The sequence below is a fragment of the Pneumocystis carinii genome (assembly GCF_001477545.1).
Source record: "Pneumocystis carinii B80 chromosome Unknown supercont1.15, whole genome shotgun sequence".
NCBI lineage: Eukaryota > Fungi > Ascomycota > Pneumocystomycetes > Pneumocystales > Pneumocystaceae > Pneumocystis > Pneumocystis carinii.
Window position 1 is genome coordinate 163,511 of NW_017264727.1, and position 22,117 is coordinate 185,627.

Below are 22,117 nucleotides of genomic sequence, written 5' to 3' on the forward strand. Positions count from 1 at the left end.
ATAATCTAATAGCGAAACATGTTAGTAACATCTAGGCTATTAATCTTTATGAAATTCTAAAAAATCATATAAGTAATAGTAATTGATCAACTGGCCATTGATATAAGCACTTCCTTCTGTATAAGAATGTTTTTTTTTATTTGTAAAATCCAATACAGAAATTTCTCCTGTTCCAGAACTCCAGAAGTCTTTACAATTTGATACAATACCATGATTAAATGGATTTTTAGTATTATTTATCAAAGATACAGACTTTGAAAAAATAGATATTATTTTTAGAAAATGATGAATACCCAGAAATCTTGATAACATTAAAAGCATACGATATCTTTTCTTATGAGAACAATAATGATGAGACTCTACATCACTATTTGAAAGAGTAGAGTTCAACATGTATGCAGCATCTTTTTTATAAAAATCTTGCTCAATTTTACCCATAAAACCATATTTATCCAAGTTTCTTGCTTCGTTTGTAGTTATAGAATGTGAAATCTGAAATAATTGAACAATTAGCAACAATGTAACCCAAATAAGTTGTAAAAAAGTCCATAATGCTAATACAAATGTAAAAGGATCTAGCAAAAAAGGTTCACAAAGCAATTTCAAAAAAGCAAAACACTTTTTAGACAATTCTGAAGAATCTAAAACCGTAAAATCTAGAAATTGAGTAAAAAAAAAGCACATAATAATAGACAAAAACATACGAATGATTAGCAACCGAAGAAAAAAAACAATCCCTATTTGCACCATAATAATATAAAGTATAAACGATCTATGATTCCTTAAACCTATACAATTCCCTGTCCAAGGACAATGGCTATAGAGATTAAATTTTATATAATATTTATCCATTACATACTGATCAAAACGTGCAACACATCTTGAACACACTTTACAATGCTTACTTCTCAATGGTTTTCTTGAATAACAAAAAATACAGAAATGCTGTCTATCAAACGACCTTTCCTTAATTAAATCATCTATTACTTCTCTTTGTTCCTTAATTCCTTGAGGTTTGGGTATATATCCAGGATTTGAAAACATAATATAGAAAAAAGAGATAATTGAAAAACAAACAATGATGAAAAATGAAATGTTAAAAGAGGGACTATTCTTCCAAGTACCTAAAATGATTAAAAGTGCTTTTTTCCCTGAAAAAAAGATACTTTCAAGTAAAACAAATATCCACCGAAGAATAACCCAGAGTAATGTTCCAAAAAAAATACCAGAAAAATATTTCTACAGGATTAAATGATCAAACAAACCATATTACTCAACTTACAGTCTTATGTATAACAAGAAAAGTATCATATTCAGTCGAAATAACTTTAACGAAAAATATATGAAAACCTACAAAGAGAAGTAATGCAAAAGGAATAGAAAGAAATATAGGGAAAACAGTAAAAATCCAGAATGAAAAGCCAAAGACGAAAAATGGGCCAAAAAATAAGACTACATTAGAACTTTTCTAAAATATCAAATTAATTATATTTATAATGAATTTCAGGACTTACTGAACCCAATATTCGCTTTTTTAATTTACCAGAAGCATCTCTCCCGGCTTCCTTCAATATACTTTTCCAGAGAAAAGTACGATTCATTTCTTCAGCTATTTTTTCAGCAGTTTTACCATTATTCTCTTGTATCAATAGATCTGAACCAAATTCGACTAATTTTTTAATACATAATTGATCACCTAAAATACCATTAACATAAATACAATATTTTGGAAATATTTTCCTTTGACAATTGCCCAATGAAGAGCCGTCATTCCCTGTTTATCCTGTAATTTAACATCTGCCCCCCAACGAAGAAGTATATCAACAATTGACACATCTCCATTATACGCCGCCCACATAAGAGGCGTATGATTCCTACAATCTAAACAATCAATCTGTACATTTTGATGAAGAAGATAAACAACAAGCATCACACTTGATCGATGTGTTGCTAAATGAAGCGCCGTAAACCCTTGTAAATCCGTTAATTCTAATGATGCTCCCGACCGATAAAGCATATCAATCATATATACATGTCCATTTCTAATTCAATTTAATCACCTCTTCAAAATATGATTAAATTCACTTTGCTGCCCAATGAACCGGTGTTGCACAAAGTTCTCCTCCTTGAACATTTACATCAACTCCATTTAATAAAAGATATCGTCCAACATTTAACTGATCATTAATAGAGGCCCAATGTAAAGCTGTAACACCTTGATCATCCGATATATTTGCCATAATTTCTCCCGATCCACACATATATTCAATCAAATTCAAATCACCTCTTCTTGATGCATCAAAAAACACATCTAATGATGATCTTTCTTTATCCAATAAGCCTCTTTATTAGCTTAAAAAACCCCAAAACCTTGATTTTCTTGTTTTCTATCAATACTTAACGCTTTTTCTTGGTTCAACTTGGCAAGCGCTAAGTCTGACTTTGGCAGAACAATTCCTGATAATGACTCATCTTTATCCTTCAAGAAACCCGATTTTTTCATGATAAATCCAATTTTTAAATAATATCTATTTGATGGTTAAGATCGATCGTACTTAAAATTCAATAAATGATTAAAGTCCTTTTAATCCCAAACAAACCAATAACAAGATCTCCATCCTTGTAAAAGAAGAGAAATATATCTGTATAAAAATATTAAATATGTTTATTGTTTAATATTTTTGATAAACTTATAAAAAATAAAACCTCCAAAAAAAAAAGATTGAATAAGCCAGAAATAGAGATAAACATGAATCTTAAGTGATAATGAATCCAATAGAATGATCGTTTATGAAAAAAATCTTAGTTAAAAAAAATGTGACATCCAATTTATCCAAGGAGAAAGATGATCATTTTTTACACTACCTGATAAAATAACAATATTAAAACCTTTTATATTATTCAAATGAACCGTTTCTTCGGAATCAAGTAACCAATCATCATCATCATCATCAATTTTTTTGTCAATTTCAGCAATACCTTTTAAACGAAGTGATACAATTTCTAATAACTTTTCTTCAATGATAGATGATATTCTCGTACAAGGTAATGATGTAAAAAGATCTTCTTTATTCGCTGCAATCAAAATATCTTTAATTTTCTTGGAACGTGCATCTTTTAAAACCCGATAAAACTGATTTACAACATGATCCGCATTCTTTATAATAGAAGATGAATCTATCATAAAAATAATGCCTTTAATATTCTTTATTTCCGTGAATAAATGATAAAATTTTAAATGTCCAGGAAAATCAATTAAAATCAGTTTTTTCCCCGGAAAAAACCGACAAACTGTTTCATTAAACTGTGTAGATGTATACACCTTCTGTTTATGACCATAACAAAGCTTTTAAACCCAATTTTAGCGGAAAAAAATGGAAAAAATCTTCATCCTACTTTTGTAAAAAATGAGGTCTTTCCTGATCCTTGAACCCCCATAATTACTATCTTTTTAACCCCTCTAATCCTCCAATAAATCCTCATAAAAACCAGTGAAATAACCAGGCAAATTATCGCACAAAAAACTGCTATCTTGATCTGCACCATTGAGCCTATCCAGAGAGATCGTAGCGAAATTATGTGATATGATAAAGGTTGGTTAAGATGAGATAAAATAAATACAAGAACCCTGGTATTTCTTAAGAGTATTGAGTGCGTCAGATTGAAATAAGAGGAGGTTGTATCATGATAAAGTGTTTCTTAACCTTTGCTCAACTCGAATACGGTGATAACGATTTTTTAAATGAATCTCAAAATTTTCAACAGTTGAAGAAGGCCCAGGAATGTACAATTTTCCAGGACAATCATTACAACGAATGCGTACAACAGTATCAGAAGGATCGTTACCATGTCGAACAAAACCTTCAAAAAGATCGTTAGGATAGCGTTGACGAAGGTTATCTAAAGCAATAACAAGCCATTGAGGAAGCTAAGAAGGGTTAAAAGAAGAGGGAAGAACAAGAAAGGTTAAAACTTACAGGAAGAGAACCAATTGAAGGAGATAGATGAGATTTGTTATCCAACATATTTGCCAAAAAATCCTTTAAACGAGGTATTTTGAATTTTAAAACAAGTCGTTGAGGTAAAGAAGGACTGATTGAAGGAGAATAAAGGTTTTGTTGTGTAGAATTTTTAGTTCGAGTATCACGAGAAAGTAAAGGTGAACGTTGTTTTTCGTTTAATGAAAGATCAAAATCATCATCATTTAAGCCAGGAATTAAGGCTTTATTAATTCCATATTGATCAATGTAAAAGTTTTCCGGAACCAAGACACTATGTACAACGGGTGTTCTTTGTGTTCTAGGACGTTCGTTAAATTCGGGCAATTGTATACCTCGACGAGCTCGAATTTGTCGTCTTTTACGACGAGCATCACGTTCATTCTCTTTATTTTGTTTTTCTAGTTCGGATTCAGAAAGTTCATATAAAACAGGTGAATATTCATTTAACATTTCCAAAGGTCGAAATATACATGAAACCGTAGGTAATATCATAGTTTTGATATCTTCATCTTCAATTGGCTTACCGTCAAAAGTGTATCCAACTAGAAATAATGATTTCGTATACATTTGTGCTTGTTCTCTGATAGAATGAGCAATTGCCGTTCTTAAATCAAATTAGCCCTTAAAAAATAATAAATTACCCTTATTTCATACTTGAATTCCCCTGTTAATGCCAGATCTAAACACATTCTTTCTGCAAAAACTTCTGGATCATTATATGGATTATTAATATCCCATTCAAATGTATCAACTAAATTGTATTGCGCAATAATAATATCCAACTTAAAAATCATTCATTTTTCATCCAAAAAATATCAAAAAAAATACCCACCTTGACTTGAATTCTCATATCATCATCTTTATACCTCGTATATGGTATATTCCTATCCAAAAATTCTTCTGACATTTCTGAACCTTGTAAAGCTTCATTCATAAAATGATGTTGATATTCATTCACCTGATCCGTAATACATTTTGCAATTGATGTTGCAAAATATGGATGAGGTGGTAAACTAAAATCCTCACATAATACTTCTGCAAATTGTTCTGGTGAAATACACATTTCATACATATTCCATGTAAATGTATCCCGCAATCGATATCTATCCGAATTCACATCAATACGCACTGGTACTAATAATTCTGGACATTCTGATTGATGTATTATAGCTTCTCTTGCACTAGCAAATATACGTCAAAAAAAAAATACAACAACTCCCTCTTAAAAACTAACATCTTGATTCTTCTAGCCTTATTTTTCATTGCTCTTTGTTCACGAGGGTACATCATTCGAGGTTTAATTCCTGTCCATCCATTACCATATCCTGAATATCCCATCCCATAAACTTCAATCGATCCATCTATACCTGATGATCTGAGCTTCTGTATTCTATTTAGACGATAGAGTTCCTCTTTTTTTCGCTCAATAAGCTCCACTTGTTGCTCTTGTTGTTCCAATAAAACTTGTTGATAGGCCTCTTCCCGCCGTTCAAACTCGCTCAAAATTTCACTGTTGCTTTTTATACATTTTATCTCCATATTAGACCTTTTTCTAGACTATTTTATTCATTTCCATGTATATAATTAGCACTTTTAATCCAGCTCAATATCCAGTATGTTATAAAGCCTATGCTTATTTCCGATATAGATTTTTTTGAAAAAGTTATTTATTAAAATTTGAGGCTAAAAACAGAAGAAAACCCGAATAATAATAGAATATTAAGACGTAGAATATTGAGAGGAGTATTTTGGTAGTTTTTTTTGTTGAAAAAGATGAATTCTGAGTGAAAATAGATGTATTTAATGTATTATCCAGATAAAGAAGGAAAACGAGAGTATACACTGCGGAAAAGAACAGAATCAGGAAAGAAAACACTGTCAGCACATCCGTCAAGGTAATTTACTATTTATTTATAAGTTATTTTTTAGAAAAAGAAGGTTTTCACCAGATGATAAGTATTCACGACATAGAATTACAATAAAGAAGAGATTTAAGCTGTACCTTGCAGATCTTCGTAACCTATTAATAGTCTAGTTTTTGATGTATGATTGATAATTTTTAGCGCAAAAGCCGTTTTGAAATATAGTAAAGAAGAGTGTAGTTAGTATAGTATAAGTTGAATAAAAATACATAAAAAAGAGAATAAAGACCTAAGAAATAGAAACTTCCAAGAACCATTGACGAAGAGCATTTGAAAGTACGAAAGGTAGCTCATTTAGATCTCTAACAATTAAAAAATGATCGAAAGCAAATTGATCCATATAATGAATGATTTCTAAAGAAGTTGAATGATCATCCATTGTTTTATAACGAACTTGTTTCATATCTAGTAGTGAAGTGGTTTTTTTTGCATGAATTATATCAATAATAACAAAAATGATCATAATTTTTAATTCATAAGCTTTTCTTAATAAAAGTTTTAAAGAATCATGATCATCACATATTCCATCAGATACAATGATTTGTAATTGCCATAATTCAGCAGAAGATTTAGTATGAAGGGTATTTCTTGCATCTTTAAACATATTTATTGAAATTTCAGTTAATGCTTTGAGATCAGTTGTCAATTGATTAAATTTAAAATGTCTAATCAATTTTGCACCTGAATCAGAAGTAAAAGGTTCCTTAAAAGGATGTATCAATAAAGGTTTATCACCAAAACTCATGATACAAATTTCACCTACTTCTAAAAGAGAAAGAGACTTTGATATAAGAGCAAGAGTTTCAAATGCTAAATTCATTGATTCAGATTCAGCCATTGATTTAGAATCATCCATACAAATCATAACTTGATATTGTCGTTTGCTAGGTTTTGTACGTCTCATCCAAATCTTATCTTTCCTATATTGACTAGCAATATAAGGAATAATACGTCTCATATTTAATCTTTTTCCAGTGGAATAGTTTCCTTGCATTTTTGTAGCTAAAGTTGGCTCAAGAATTAATCTTAATTGTTCACAAAGATGAATAGATAAATCATGAACAGAATTCTCATGAATTCTCCATAAATTTAAAGCATCATCAACAGATATGAGATCCAATGAATCAATTCCATAATCAGATAAAGTATTAAAATGAGTATTATCTAAATTTTTTTCATCTAAATTAGTTATATTTTGTAAAGACATTTCATTGATATTTTGCTCTATATCAGTCCTTTTTTGATAATCTATTTCAGCAGCAGAAATTTCAGAGTCAAGATTCTCAATATTTGCTATTTTTGAATCAATATAAGAATAATTTATTTCATCTGTATTTAGATCATAATTATTCATATTATATGAATCATCTTTTTCCATATCAAGATCATTTTTTTCCTCTTTTTCAGGTAAAAAGCCTGCTACTTGAGCATCTTCTTTGAAATCATTATCCTTCATATATTCATACCGATTAGCATCTTGATTTAACTCATCATTATCAAGTGAATTGTCATGATCTTTTGGATCAGAAATATTACTAATAATCCTATTCCATTGTTCAAGAGTATTTCCAAGACTTCTATACGAATCATTTAATGATTCAGTAGAATCAAATTCCTGCTCTTTTTCAAAACCTGTATTATTTCCTTGACATTTACTATCATTATCATTATTTTCTTTCAAAGAAGAGGATTTATTACTAGTCAATTGACTATATTTAGCTTCTAATTTCATAGCTTTATCATTATCCTCATATTCTTTATTAAAACTCTCATTATTTCCATACTTTTTGTAAAAATCTTCATCTGTATTTAAAACAGTAGAATCATTCTTATCAACAAGATCCTCAGCTAAATTTTCAGCAACCTGTTGATTCTCATCTCCTTCAAAATCTTTTTCTGTATCAATATCCATGGAATCATCTTTATTTCCATCATTATCCTTAATATTTTCTTCATTCTTATCATGTATGATTTGTTTATCATCACTTAGATCAATTTTAGACTCATCTTCAGGCTCATTTACAGAATTGTCTTGATGTTGAAAATCATTGTTAACAGAATCTGATTGATTATGATCCAATTCCTCATAATTCATATCCAAATGACTATTATTATCAGATGCACTATCTTTATCAATATTATCGTCTAAATGAAGATCTTCTGGTAAATTTAAAGAATCTATATGATCTAACCTTTCATTAAACTCGTTTTCTTCAACATTTTCCATAGTCTCTTCATTATCATTTATTTCATCATCTTTTTTATCATTATTAAGGTCAAAATCTTTCTTGGAATCTGGCAGAATCTCTTTTTCATATTTTTGAGGACTAGTTCCAATTTCATTTCTATCATTATTCAAATTTTGAGTATCAATTGTATCATTATTCTGTGATTCATTATTTTCTTTATCCCAGAATTCTTCATTTAGAGTAGAAGAATTATGGTGATCAATTTCTCCAAATTCATCATCCAAATCTTCATCATTAAAGTCTTCATTGGAATAAACAGAATTGCTTTCTGATATACCATCATCAAAATCATCAATAGCTTTTGTATCATCATCTATATTAGTATCATCATTTTTTTGAGAATCCATATTATCTAAATTATCAAAGTCTTGATCATTATCATGATCATTTACTGTATCTTCAGTATTATCGCCATTAACCAATTCAGTCCCTTGAGTAACAGCATCTTTTTCATTAACAGTATTATCAATTGGAGTACAGAAGCCTTTCTCAATCAATGTATTTAAAACAAGTGAAAATAGAAGAGTAGATTTTGTCAAAGACTTATGATGATCCATAAAATTCTTCAAGATATACTTAGATATTTCTAAATATTGATTCAATATTGGTGCAGATAAAGAATATATTGCTTTTAAACTAAATAAAATTTGAATGTTTGAAAAACCAGATGTATTTAAATCATTAATATCAGTTATAAGCTTATCCAATAAATGATTAATATTTTTTATTTCAAGAACACTTAAAGAACTAAGTAAAAACTTATGCTTTTTCAAAAGCCAAGAATTTTCTAAAATACCATCAGAGCTTTGTTTTGTATCCAGAGATTTAATATCAACTAAATTTTGAATAATCAAACATATTTTATCAGACAAGTTCCTCATAAATATATCAAATTCCAAAGAAATATCTTGATTTTCAGAAACATCTAAATGAACCAATCTTAAAAAATCCATGTTATCCTTGATCCAAGTAAGAATGGGAGTAACAAGATATGCACAAGGTGTAGATTGAATAGAATATGAAAACATCTTTTCATATATTTTTTCCATCCATGCCATAAAATTAGAAACAAAAGTATCACAAAATTTATCAATAACAAGCCTATTTAACCCGCCCAAAGATTCAAATTCAGCAATAAAATTTCCAATATCATTATTAATTAAATTAAAATCATCCTTCAATCCATGCAATAATGAAATAAAACATGTATTCAAATGCATAACTCGAATATCCTCCAAAATTGTAATAATATTTTGCATATGCTTCAAAAATGATCTAGATCTATCATATATGTATTTAGTTTTTCTATAATTTTTTATAAATGAAATGTTTTCTTCAAATGTCATAGTTTCCAAAAAAGATAATATACACAAATTCCTTTCAATACGCTGTATCTCAAATAAAGTCTTCATAAAAGCTGATCTTTCCAGCAAAAGTATATAAAACAATGAATTCATTAGCCCACATGAACGAGAAATCTCATTTAGACTTATATCATTAGGACATTTACCTTGAGATTGATGAATTCTAGTAATAAAAGTAAGAAGCTGATAAAAATGTTCATTAATTGTCCTTAAAGACGAAGCACTTTCTTCATTTTTTAATTTAATATCATAATATGGAATACTTGTTAATAAATCATTAATATTGGTAACCTTGTTAACAACAGGCATACTTGGATTTGTTTTAAGACCCAATCTCTTTAATTCAGAAAGTGTATCAAAAAAAAGCTTCTTTTTTCTTGTTTTTAAGTGGCTTATTTCTGATTTTAAAACATTATCCATAGAACTTGGCGTAAGATTTTGTAATTCCTTCATATTCTCAACAACATCTATTACAAATAATTCAAATGGATTCTCATTAGAAGTCAAATCCTGCCCATATTTCTGAATAACAATAGACCACATATTTCGAACAGTATTCATAATATTTCTATGTCTAGGTAGAGCATCTAGACGATTTGTAAGATTAACAGATTTACAATGATCTAAAGACCATTTTAACAATTCCTCATTGACAAATACCAATTGCAATTGATAAAGATCACAAGAATTATTATGTTGAAAATTTAGTAACAATGATTCTGTACATGGTTCAGTTAAAACAGAGAAAGAAGACATAGAAATAAGTTCTCTATATTTTTTAACGATTTTATATAAAGATCTATGTGACTTTCTTGCACTTTCCCTTAAAACAAAAACATTAGTGTCTTTCCAGCTCATCAATTGAATAGTTTCTCTTATACTCTTCTCCAAAGGACCTTTTCCTTGATGAATTGCATTTCGAATTTTAGGTAAATATGATGAATACAATGCAACAAGATTTTTAAGAGCAAATAGAATCCTTTTTTCCGAGAATTCAGTCTTTTCAATAACATCTAAATGACATGAAAAGCTATGAATGAGTTCTAAACGTTGCTCAAACTGTCCCAGAGGAGAACTAATTATAAATTGCTCCAATAAAGATACCAATTCATTTCTATACTTTTCTAAATCATCAATTGATAATGAAGATGTAAACTTTTTATAAATCAAATTCTCATAAAGATAAAACCAAGAAGTTGCCATTTCATCATTTTTCTTTTTATCTTCTAATTTAAATAAATCATTCCAACAACTTAATTCATATTTTCTCCATGTTATAATTAAATTCTTTATATTTTCCATATTAATATCAAGTGAACATTCAGAACCTGCAATTGTTTTCCATTCATCAATTGTACTATATAATTGTTCCAGTGCTATAAGTATTTGAGAAAGAGGAGTTTCTATTCCTAATTTTAAAATAATATCTGAACGGTTTATTATCTCATGAAGAAGAAAATTTTCTGGATTTTCTTCAAAGAGTTGCTCTACTTTAAGCTTTAAATCCTTAAGTATTGGAATAAGCTTAAGAGACTCTTTAATATTAGGATCACCATAAAAATTATATATCCAATCATCAGAATTTTGTAATATTGGTAATGTGAAATTTGAATCCTCAATTATACCTCTCATATAATATATCAATGATGAAAGAGCTATATTATTTACTTTGGAATTAATATTTAAAGTTTCTAAAGTTAATAGCTCTATTCCAAGATTCAATGCAGAATTAACCAATTCAGAAGAAGAAATTAGAGGCTCAGATTCATTAAAAAACTTTCTATAAACCACCATTAATTCTATATAACATTGATTATCATAATCTATTTTTGAGGATTTATATTCAGTTTCACTTTCTATACTTTCAAATTCAGGAAATAAAAATGGATATTCAGCAGTATTTTCTTGAGAACGAGATATTTTGTATACAGATTCTTTTTCTAGTTCCTCTTTTATCTTTTCATCTCTCTTAATAGCCCATTTTGAATAAAAATATAGAAAAATATAATCAATGATTTCCATATAATTAAAAGATTCATCCAAAAGTAAAGATCTCTTGAAAAAGCAAAGTTTCTTAAAACAAAATATCATAAAGCGATCCACAAACACCTTATTAAGTTTGTATTTAGAAACTTCCTCCAGAAACAACATTATAAAACTAATATCAAGAGGTTTAGTCAATATAGTATCAATATCAAAAAGATTTAAAAATATTTTCATAGTTAAATCTTCAGACAAGCATTTTGAAAACATTTCTCCTTTCTTTATAAGAACCAATGCAAAATTTATAGTCTTTAATGATCCACATATAGGTTTTAAAATATCTGCATAATATAAATATGACTCCAGACGATTTATTAGCTGATATATAGTTTTCTGTATAGTATTCAATTGAAAGACAGCACTAACATTGTCATTTTCAAAATTCTTAATAATATTTTCCAATGATTGATCAATAATAAACATTTTCAACAGTTTCTCAAATTCTCTATAAATACTAATAATATCAGAAACACAAGGGCGATAAACATGTGGCAAATCTATCTTTTTTGACTCTAAATTTTGATAACGTGTCTGCAATTTCTTTATAGAAGAATTGTCAGTGCTACCAGTGAATTCATTCTCATATAATTTTCTCAAAAGAATTTCATTAGAAATATCTTCCAATTCCTTTTTATGAAGCTCCATTTGAACTATAGGAAAAATTGCTGGATCATAGGGTATATTTGGAACATATAAATAAAGAAATCCTAATTCAAAGAAAATAAAAGCCTTCCCAAGTTTTAATACAAGTTCAGATTCTGTGGCCTGCATATTTTCCAAAATCGAACATATAATTGATAAAGACGGTATAAAGTATGTGTTAATGACCATTTTCAATTTCTCACAATGTGTTTTTTGCAATTCTTTTTTTAATTCATCAAGATTTTTAATAATATTTTCCTTTTGATTACAAGATGTAAAATCCAAGAATTCTTTCAAAATAATTAAGATAACTTGATAATCTTCCAAAGAATATAAAGATTTATGCATGCTAAAAACCTTGATAAAGTTAATATCACTTCATAAATGAGCAAAAAAGGTACCTGAATAATTTTTCTAATAAATATTTCAACAAACAACATAATTTTATCATTTTTAATATACAAAGTATATTGGAATACTTGAGAAACTAAATTTGATAAACAGGATTTCATCTTCTCAAAATCCTGAAATAATGCATTTTTTATATTATAACTAATATAACATTAGCTTGATTTTAAAACAATTCTAACTAACATAGCCATTGCAATTGTTCTTATTGGTCTTCCAAAAAAAATAAATGCAGAAGGTGATTCTAGTAATGATTCCTAAAGAAATTAATAACTTTAAGCTTCAAGTAATTTATCATACAAATTGTTCAGATGATGAAGAAGGCATATCTGTAATAGTGAAATATGAATCGAAGAGTTGAAACATTAAAGATTCATTTGTAACTTTTTCTATTAAAAATATTCTTTAATATTTCAATTTTTTTACCTGTTCCTTTATATGTAATAACATAGGGAATTAAAGAAATAGAACTCCTATCAGTCCATGCACTTAAAGTAATAACCATATCATACATTTCCTAAAATATTAGAAATATTTGATAAAAATATTTAAATTACCTTAGAAATAATACCAAACTTAAAAATATGATTTATTAGATAAACTTCCATACAAGAAAATATAACGTTAAAAGATTCATCAATTCTATGAAAATACCCAGATTTAACATTAGAGTTAGAGTGAATGTCGATTCTATTCATATTATTGTGCAATTTCTCTATAAAATCTTGAATTTTGAAATTGATCTGAAAAGAATCATTTTTTGATGGATTTTCTTCAATATTATCAGAAAAAGTAAGAACAAAATAGCAATTCTCCAAAAACAAGGTCCTAATATTTAATATTATATTAAATGTATCTACTATAGATTTATCAGTTAATGAAGAATATTCATAAGAAAATTACCATTATATTGAAGACTATTATCAAACTTATTCATGTATGATGTCAATTCTTTATACACAGACCATGTATATTCAGATTTTGGAACACTAGGCCTTACTTTTTTCCAAATATTTTCCATTGAAAACCCTGTCTTAAGTTCAAGATTCAAATTAAATAATTCAATTAATTGATGAAAACGCTTTCTAGAATCAACCGGCAAAAGAGATTCATATTTTCTATTCCATTCTCTCAAATTATCATTATAAACATGATATTTAGTATATTCAATAAGTGGAAAGTTTGTAAATTCATAAATGTGACGCCAAATATTAACCAATTCCAGAATAGCTTCAGTAAATTCCTATAACAAACACAGATATATACAAATTAAAATAACATTAAAAAAATTACCTCATTTACATAATCAAAATCTCCATTAATCAAAAGTGAACCTATTTCATTTAAGAGAGATGATAAAAAATGAAAAGGATTAATATGGAATAATGAATCCATGTCATTGTGGTGTAAGTTCATATATGATTTCTCTAATACTGTCATATCTATCTCCAAAATATTGCGAGACCTTTCTTGAACAGTTTCAAGAATAATCTTTAAATCCAGATATTTTGAAAATAAATTATACAAATAAGATAATTTGATATGCCTAGAGCATAATTGAGTAGGATACAAGCAAGATGATGAGCCCAAAAACATATTTTCAATATATGGATTACCTAAAGGATACAATGGCTATATTAATATAATATTAGTTTCAATTAATGATTATTATATATAAAAACCTGAATATTTATAAAATCCTCAAGGAAATCTAAGCCATGAATAGTATTTTTATAAAAATCATAGATCATTTGATAAAGAGAAGACTTTTGAAACTCAAAACATTTATGAATTAAGTTTAAAATGTCCTCTTTTTTTATTTGTGAAAACATGCCACTCTGGATTACATAAGATAAGTACCAACTTTTCAAAAGATCTATATGTTTTATAGGAATATATTCTAGAAATATATCACCCAATATAAAAACATTTTTCTGTGAATGATATCTTTTTAAAATCTTCCCATACAAATAAAAATGATTAAACATAAATGAAGGTAAAATGGTAAAGAGAATAAAATCATTATAGTTAGGTTTAGATGAAACACAAATTGATCCCATATTATCATCTAAAACAACTTTATCACAGAAGATTTCAATACATCTATTCCTCATTGCCCTAGAAAGCTCGCCATTAGCAGGATCCATTGTCAAGAAAACTCGAAAATTTGGATGAGATTTTATTAAAAAAGGACTTCCATTAAGAGAATTCCTTTCATTCAAAACAAGATTCCCATTAGGTTCCATAAGAGAATTAAGACGATCTAATACAGAAGAATTACACAAATTAGCATTATCTAAAAGAAGCCAATAGCCATTTTCCACAGCCTGAAGTAAAATACTATCAAACCATTTAAACTGGGATGGTTTGTATGTATCATCAACTAACACATATTCTTTTAATCTCTGAAAGATTTGTTGGAACAAGGAATCACAAATCATAGACATATTAGACAATTCTGTAAATAATAATACCAAATCTGACAAAAATTTACGGTAATGAGATATAGTATGTCTTCCTTGTACCCTTATCAATTCCAATATACGACTATAAATACCCACATATTTCAGATTTTCCTCTTGAGGTAAGACTATTAATGAGCGTAATCTATCATTACAAAATTCCTCAATAGTAATAATAAATTTATTCAATTCCAAAATCAAATCCATTTGTTCAAATCCACCCACAATATCCATTGTATCTATATCATTATTGATAGAAAATTCCACAAGTTTTGATCCTGAAATAAAAGAAAGAAATCTAATTAAAAAAGTTTTCCCAGAAGCAGGTGGCCCTACTAAAATACATGGCCAATTAAATTGAATACAAGAAATTAAACTTTCAATAACCTTCAAGTGACTAGTAGAAATATTAAAAAAGAAATCCTTATTATATTTTAAGCTGGAATTTCTGGGTAACAATGCATGTCCAACTTGTAAAAAATTCAAGCTAAGTCTATAATATAAATTTCGAGTAAATGAAGGATTTCCAAAGATCTCTTCATAGATTGTATCAACAATTTTTCGATCTTCAATTGTTCTAAATTTTTGTTTTATAATTATATCAAGAAATTCAGAAGGATCATTTTTATGTAAATTTAATTTTCTATATTGAAGAATTTCAAGCCATCTCAATATGTCCCTCAAGTTAAACTCCCAAGGACTACCGTATATTCCAAAAGTGCGATTTCGAGACAATTCATCATTAAGTCTTCCAATAAATGATACAATTTTCTTTTTTATCAATAAATCTTCATTAGGAAAAGCATGATCACAGATAAACAATAAATCCTGGGGCGACAATTCTTCAATATAAACGACTACAAACCTGTTTATAAACGATTTTGGTAATCCTTTACGACCACAACCCTGAGAATGTGGATTTTGAGCAGCAAAAACTCTAAATGAAGGATGACAAGCAAATGTTTGATTCAATTCTGGTATAAAAGCTTGAGCTCTATGATCAAGACAAGCGTTAAGCCCTTCTAAAATAGATTGCGATGCTAAATTCATTTCATCAAGAAGTACCCAATAACCATTTTTCATAGCTTGTAAGAAAGGTCCATCATGCCAAGCAAATTTCGTAGCTTCATCGTCTACAGGAAGATCAGAACCAAACAAATCCATCAAATCAGTCTGCTCAGATAAATTTATTCTTGTTAATTGAAAGCCAACAACAGAAGCAATAGCAGATATAAGAGATGTTTTTCCTACACCGGGACTTCCTTCAAGTAAAATAGGCCTAGATGTTTGCATTGCTCGTAGAATTCGCATTGCATTATAAGATGTTGTAGGAGAATTAAAGCTATAAGATGAATAATCAGAAATATTAGGTCCACGTAGTATAGAGAAGGAACCAATCTTTAAAACTTCTTTATCAATAATCACCTGAGGAACTTTTGAAAATTCTTCTCGTAAATCTTCACCTATCAAGTTGGAAAGATAATCAACAGACTCAAGCTTTTTCTCTCGAATTAGATCTTTAGTTAGGCCAGACAAAAATCCCATATTTACACCTATTTTATCAATATAAACCAAAGCAGCACCATGCAAAATATGATGAGTCATTGAAGTATGAATATTAGACAAATTTACATAGTCAATCCATGTTAATATATCCCTAATTGATATAGAAATTGATAAATGTGATGAAAATTTCCTCTGAAACCAAAAAGAAAATAAAACAAATGCTTTTGAATACATGCAAAAACTATCTTTAAGCTTTGAAGAAACAATTTTTAAAACATCTTCTTCATCATATCCTGAAGGAACCCAAATTTCAGTAAATCTATTTCGTAAAGCTGGAGAAAGCTCCCTTTTCCCATAATCACTACCAGGATTCATTGTAGCCATAAATTTAAAACCATCTTTTGCTTTTATTAGATTTTCATCAACAGATTTCTCAGCTAAAGTAATTGTACGAGAAGTCTCTAAAACGCTATTAAGTCTTTCCAAAACAGAATCATCAGCAAGAGATATTTCATCAAGTAGAAAATATTCCCCACACTTCATTGCTTTTACTAAAGCACCATCATACCAATCAAATAATTTCTTATATTGCTTAAGATCCTTTTCAATAAGATCAATAATATCCTCATAAACAATATCCTTTAGGTTTCTTTTAATATCATTAATATCTAAACTCAAAAATTCTGTTACTAAATCTGATAAAGTAGCAGATTGATTATTATTAAAATTCATAGAATTAAGATATACCAATAATTTTGAAATATTATCATATAGCCTTTTGCAAATAATATCCTTATTTCTTACAGGTCTTTGAGTTCCAATAATATCACCTGATTCAGTATTTTGATGAACATTTACAATATGTAAAAACGAAGAGCAATTCTTAGCAATTGCTTGGCAAATACTTGTTTTTCCAGTACCTGTTTCTCCAACAAGAAGTACAGGCTCATTATTTTCTAACGCTAAGGAAACCAATCGAAATAATCTTTTCATAGCGTTAGTCCAAACAATTCCATCTAAATCAGGAAAATTATCAGTAGATATACATTTCCCCATATCATCAAAATTATATAATTCATTTTCATCTATTTTAACTTTCATAACAGCTTCAATTGCTTCTTTAACAATGACTTTCTCATCAATTTTTCGTACTCGTTCTCCCAATAACATATATCCATTATTTACAAATTCCTGATAATTAGTATAATTTCTACTAGCCCAACGAAATAAGTCACGCAAAGTCATAAAACTACTTTTCTGTTCAAATATTCGAGATGATTCACGTTGTAAAGACAATTTCTTAAAAATAATTAATATAAATATATAAATTTCCCTTAAAAAAGAAATTATTACCTTATATACTTCAACCATTTTCATACTATATGAAGGAGGTATACGACATCGATTACATATAATGGTTTTGAGTTCATCTTGGGGTATATTATCATAATGTAGCTCTAAAAATCTATTACGAAATGCACGAGATAAACGTTTTCGTCCACCATAAATGCCAGGAGGATTTTGAGTAGCAAATAACATAAAATGAGGATGAGGCTTGACAGTTTCTTGAGTTTCGAGTATGAATAATTCTCTATTATCATCTAATAATCGATTAAGCGCCTCAAGAACTTCTGAAGGTGCTAAATTCAATTCATCCAATACAATCCAATATCCATTGCGCAATGCTTCTACCATGATCCCCTCCTTAAATCCTAAATTCCCAAAATCATCAGAAACATAAGCACCAAAATACTCTTGAAGTTCAATGTGTTCATGATTATTAATTCTTACAAATTTATTACCTGTCAACTTAGAAATATATTCAATCATGCTTGTTTTTCCACTTGAAGTTGGCCCTTGAATCAAAACAGGAAATTTCCTTGTTGTTATAGCTCTTATAAGATTCAACATATTCTTCTCAATAGTTTGTGTTATAATATAATCATCATCCTTTTGTATTTCATAGTTTCCTATAGGCATCCAATAGTGCTTAAATTGTATATAATCACCATTAGAAGGCCTTTTAGGAATCTGTGAAATTAAGGATTTCAAATTCTTTACATGATTGAATGTATATTGTTTAATAATAGGATGAAGAATTTCCTCACTTTTACTCTCCAATAAAGTTAGATATAGCATGCAAAATCCTTCATAAAGAGATCTGTGTAATCCATATAAATGATAAATCTCATTTACATACATTAATGTTCGAGTTAATGTTCTAATATTATAATAAGGTTTCTGGCCAGCAGAATCAATTAAACGATTTTCCTCTTCTAACTGTTTTGCTTTCAAATGAAGCTGAGCAACATCATATAAAACCTTTTGATCTGAAAAACTAAGATGCCCTATATATTTATGAACTATAGCTAGCAAATCATTGAAATTTTCATCAGGAGAATAAACATAGAATTCTGTAAATCTTGATCTCAAAGATAATGATAAATCATGCCTTCCAATATCTGTAACAGGATTCATACATGCAAACAAACGAAAATTAGGATGAGGATAGATAGGTTGAATATCACCTTTTTCTGATAAAAGAATAGACCCATTTTCCTGCAAAATACAAGTAATATTCTCAAGGACACCCGATTCTGCTAAATTAATTTCATCCAATAAAATCCAACTACCATTTTTAACAGCTTTAGTTAAAGGTCCTTCTACAAAATCAAAAAAAAAGCAATTAGGATTATTTAAAACATATTTTTCAAAATTAGCCAAATTACAAGAAAACGACATCAATTTCTTCTTCAATTCTGGATCAAGCCATCGTCTTTTTTTATGAGAAATGCGAGTCATTTCATCAATTTTTTCATTATCATGAAATAATGAAAGCCGTTTCTGTGCCATATCAATTGCTACAGTGAACAAGCGAACCATATATTTCCATTTTTTGTTAGAATATGCCTTCTGAGTTGCTTCAAGAAATTTAAAGTTTTTTTGTGTTGAAAACATAGTACTAAAAATATCATCAAATTGATTCTTCAAGGAAGCAGAAACAGTTTTTAGATCAATTGGCTTGAATCCACCAAGGAGATCAGCATTTTCCGTTTGTTGAGACATATTAACAATTATTAACTCGCGACCAAGAATATTAGCAAAATACTGAATGGTTGTAGTTTTTCCTGTTCCTGTTTCACCAACCAATAATACATGTTCTCCACACTCTACTGAAGCTCCTAATTGTTCAAGTAGTCTTAATACAGGGGATGTAAAAGTAAAATGACGATCAAGACGAGAAATTATATAGTCAGGTGATTTTTGAATATTGATTCTTCCAACTTTAATATAATCATCAAAATCCTCATACTTTGGAATATATGATTTAATATGAAATTCGGTCCAATCAGATGAATAACCAAGAGTTTCAGCAATTTTTTGAATAATAAAGGACTTTCCAGAGCTTGTTTGTATCATACCAGAAAAACAATCTACTGCATTATAAAACATGCTATCAATAACATCTTGAGAAATATAATCATCTTCTAAAGTAATCCTAGAATTATTTAAAAAATAAAGAATGCGTTTAGACCATTTTATTAAATCCCTCATTGAAACAATTCTCTTAAAAGCTATTTTACTTAAAGAATGAAACACAGGATCATTGTATATAGCAACAACAACACCATATACTTCGATAATCTTTTGAGATAGCTTTTTTAAAACCGGAAATTTCGAACAAATTAACTCTGACAATTCTGTCATTGGAATCTCATCAATATTAACAATTTCCCATAATCTATTCCCTAAAAATTTTACATCAGATTTTTGATAAATATTTATTGACATAGTCGCTATTATCTGAAAACCAAAATCAGCATTTATTTTTTCACCTCTACTAGGAATTTCAAGTTCATTTCTTTCCAATAACGGTAAAAGAACACTTATAATATCATTGGGTGCCTTATCAATATCTTCAATTAATACATATCTTCCTTCCTGAACAGCCCTAGTAAGAACTCCAGGTTTCCACTCAAAAGCGCCAGGTGTTGAACTTATATAAGTTCCAATCAAACTTCTCATATCCATTTGATCACTCAAATATATACGTACTAAATCCTCATATTTTCCAAGCATTTTAGCAACATTTTCAACCATAAATGTTTTGCCAATTCCATATGAACCTAAAAGAAGAACAGGTTTCTGACTTAACAGAGCTGTTGCAAAATTTTCCATATTTTTTCGGGAAATAGGTGTCATACAAAAACATGAATCTTCAAAAAGTGTAGGTTTTGTTCTTGGAAAATAAATACCAGATATAGATACTAATAAATCGGACTGATCAGAGTCATGAATAATACGAATTCCATCCTTTGAAAAATAATTGCGTTTAGAAATTCTATCCAGAAACAACATTTTTGATTCATTTTCAAATAAACTAATAATGTTTAGAAAAAGTTTTAAACAAAAATTTCATACCAAAAAAAATAATAATCTATAATTTTCCCTGAATATAAATAATCAATTGATCCTTCACCAACATACAATGATAACAATTCCTCCCTTTTAGCACTCGATAAACAAAGTAATATACATAAAATTTCCACACTAAGAAATCGTACAATACGTGACTCTGAAAACAGAAAAGGCCAGATATGAGAAATCGAAATAAAACTCGAAAAAACTTCACAATCAAAAATAATCAATCGATATATCGTAATCAAATGCTTTACAACATATGATACCCATTTCTATACATCTTTATAAATACCCAATTCCTATAAAATTTAAATATACTCTATTTTCTCCCTCTTTCTCCATATCATATACAATATTTAAAGGATCAATAAATATCCTCGATCCACTAAGCGCTTTTACAGCATATCTCCAATCATAAAAACGCCCTTTCCTGTATAAAAAAACTTACGGTTTTAATGACCTCTTAACAGGAAGTAATTTCGCATATGCACTCATAATTTCTCCCATTTTTTCCCCGTAAAAACGCTCCCAACGAACAACAAACATACAAAGAACAGGATAACACAATTCTGCCACTAATAACGTGCTTTCTTCCCGTAATAATATGTAAGAAATCGTATCAAGATAAATTTCGTTAGAAGAGCCTCCAGATGTCAGAATTTTTTCGGACTTTTTCGACAGGCAACCTCTTCCTACGAGTTCTAATGAAATCTCCTCGTAATTCACTCGATTTCCTGAGCTTAACCCCGTCTTTTCAGACATTTATCTCTGCTCTTAATTTTGGTCGTTGACCTCTCATTGCCATGACAACCTATACTCTCTCTCTCCCTCTCTCTTCTCTCTCAACCTCTATTATATATGAATAAAAAAAAATACAGCAAATCCCTATTTTAAAGAGATATTTAATTATAAAAAGTTGTTTTAAATAGATTTTTAGCATATTTAAGAACGATTCTACAAAATTATAGATCCTCCATATATAAACAGGATTTTTAGGTAAATCAACGGCCAAATGAGAAAGCAGAGGGTTATATATATATGGGGTTTAATAATAAAATTGCGGAGAAAATAAGAAGGATTAACAAGAGAAAACTGGAT

General features: G+C 28.6%; 5 protein-coding genes across 5 annotated transcripts; 1 reads left to right on the top strand and 4 right to left on the bottom strand.

Annotated features, from left to right (window-relative positions):
• Positions 1-39: 39 nt before the first annotated feature.
• T552_03176 (hypothetical protein) lies at positions 40-2,503 on the bottom strand (the record flags this gene model as incomplete). Its single annotated transcript, XM_018371689.1, has 9 exons — positions 40-656; positions 705-817; positions 860-1,124; positions 1,167-1,239; positions 1,283-1,468; positions 1,515-1,637; positions 1,706-2,042; positions 2,086-2,326; positions 2,371-2,503. The coding sequence occupies 9 exons, from the start codon at positions 2,501-2,503 to the stop codon at positions 40-42; spliced, it is 2,088 nt and encodes a 695-aa protein (XP_018224482.1).
• A 303-nt stretch (positions 2,504-2,806) lies between these two features.
• On the bottom strand, positions 2,807-3,438 carry T552_03177 (hypothetical protein; the record flags this gene model as incomplete). The annotated part of the gene is made up of 2 exons (XM_018371690.1): positions 2,807-3,346; positions 3,397-3,438. 2 exons carry the CDS (start codon positions 3,436-3,438, stop codon positions 2,807-2,809), a joined length of 582 nt encoding a protein of 193 aa, XP_018224483.1.
• A 200-nt stretch (positions 3,439-3,638) lies between these two features.
• T552_03178 (hypothetical protein) lies at positions 3,639-5,586 on the bottom strand. The gene is made up of 5 exons (XM_018371691.1): positions 5,236-5,586; positions 4,834-5,182; positions 4,656-4,783; positions 3,978-4,605; positions 3,639-3,928 (listed from the first exon to the last, which is right to left on the bottom strand). The coding sequence occupies exons 1-5, from the start codon at positions 5,538-5,540 to the stop codon at positions 3,683-3,685; spliced, it is 1,656 nt and encodes a 551-aa protein (XP_018224484.1). The 5' UTR covers positions 5,541-5,586; the 3' UTR covers positions 3,639-3,682.
• A 209-nt stretch (positions 5,587-5,795) lies between these two features.
• On the top strand, positions 5,796-6,076 carry T552_03179 (hypothetical protein; the record flags this gene model as incomplete). Its single annotated transcript, XM_018371692.1, has 2 exons — positions 5,796-5,896; positions 5,937-6,076. The coding sequence occupies 2 exons, from the start codon at positions 5,796-5,798 to the stop codon at positions 6,034-6,036; spliced, it is 201 nt and encodes a 66-aa protein (XP_018224485.1). The 3' UTR covers positions 6,037-6,076.
• Positions 6,077-6,109: 33 nt separating this feature from the next.
• T552_03180 (hypothetical protein) lies at positions 6,110-21,824 on the bottom strand. The gene is made up of 13 exons (XM_018371693.1): positions 21,468-21,824; positions 21,338-21,425; positions 21,020-21,291; positions 17,951-20,978; positions 14,312-17,896; positions 13,923-14,261; positions 13,533-13,872; positions 13,187-13,488; positions 13,056-13,146; positions 12,930-13,012; positions 12,816-12,886; positions 12,623-12,773; positions 6,110-12,578 (listed from the first exon to the last, which is right to left on the bottom strand). Exons 1-13 carry the CDS (start codon positions 21,779-21,781, stop codon positions 6,153-6,155), a joined length of 15,090 nt encoding a protein of 5,029 aa, XP_018224486.1. The 5' UTR covers positions 21,782-21,824; the 3' UTR covers positions 6,110-6,152.
• Between the last annotated feature and the right edge of the window lie 293 nt (positions 21,825-22,117).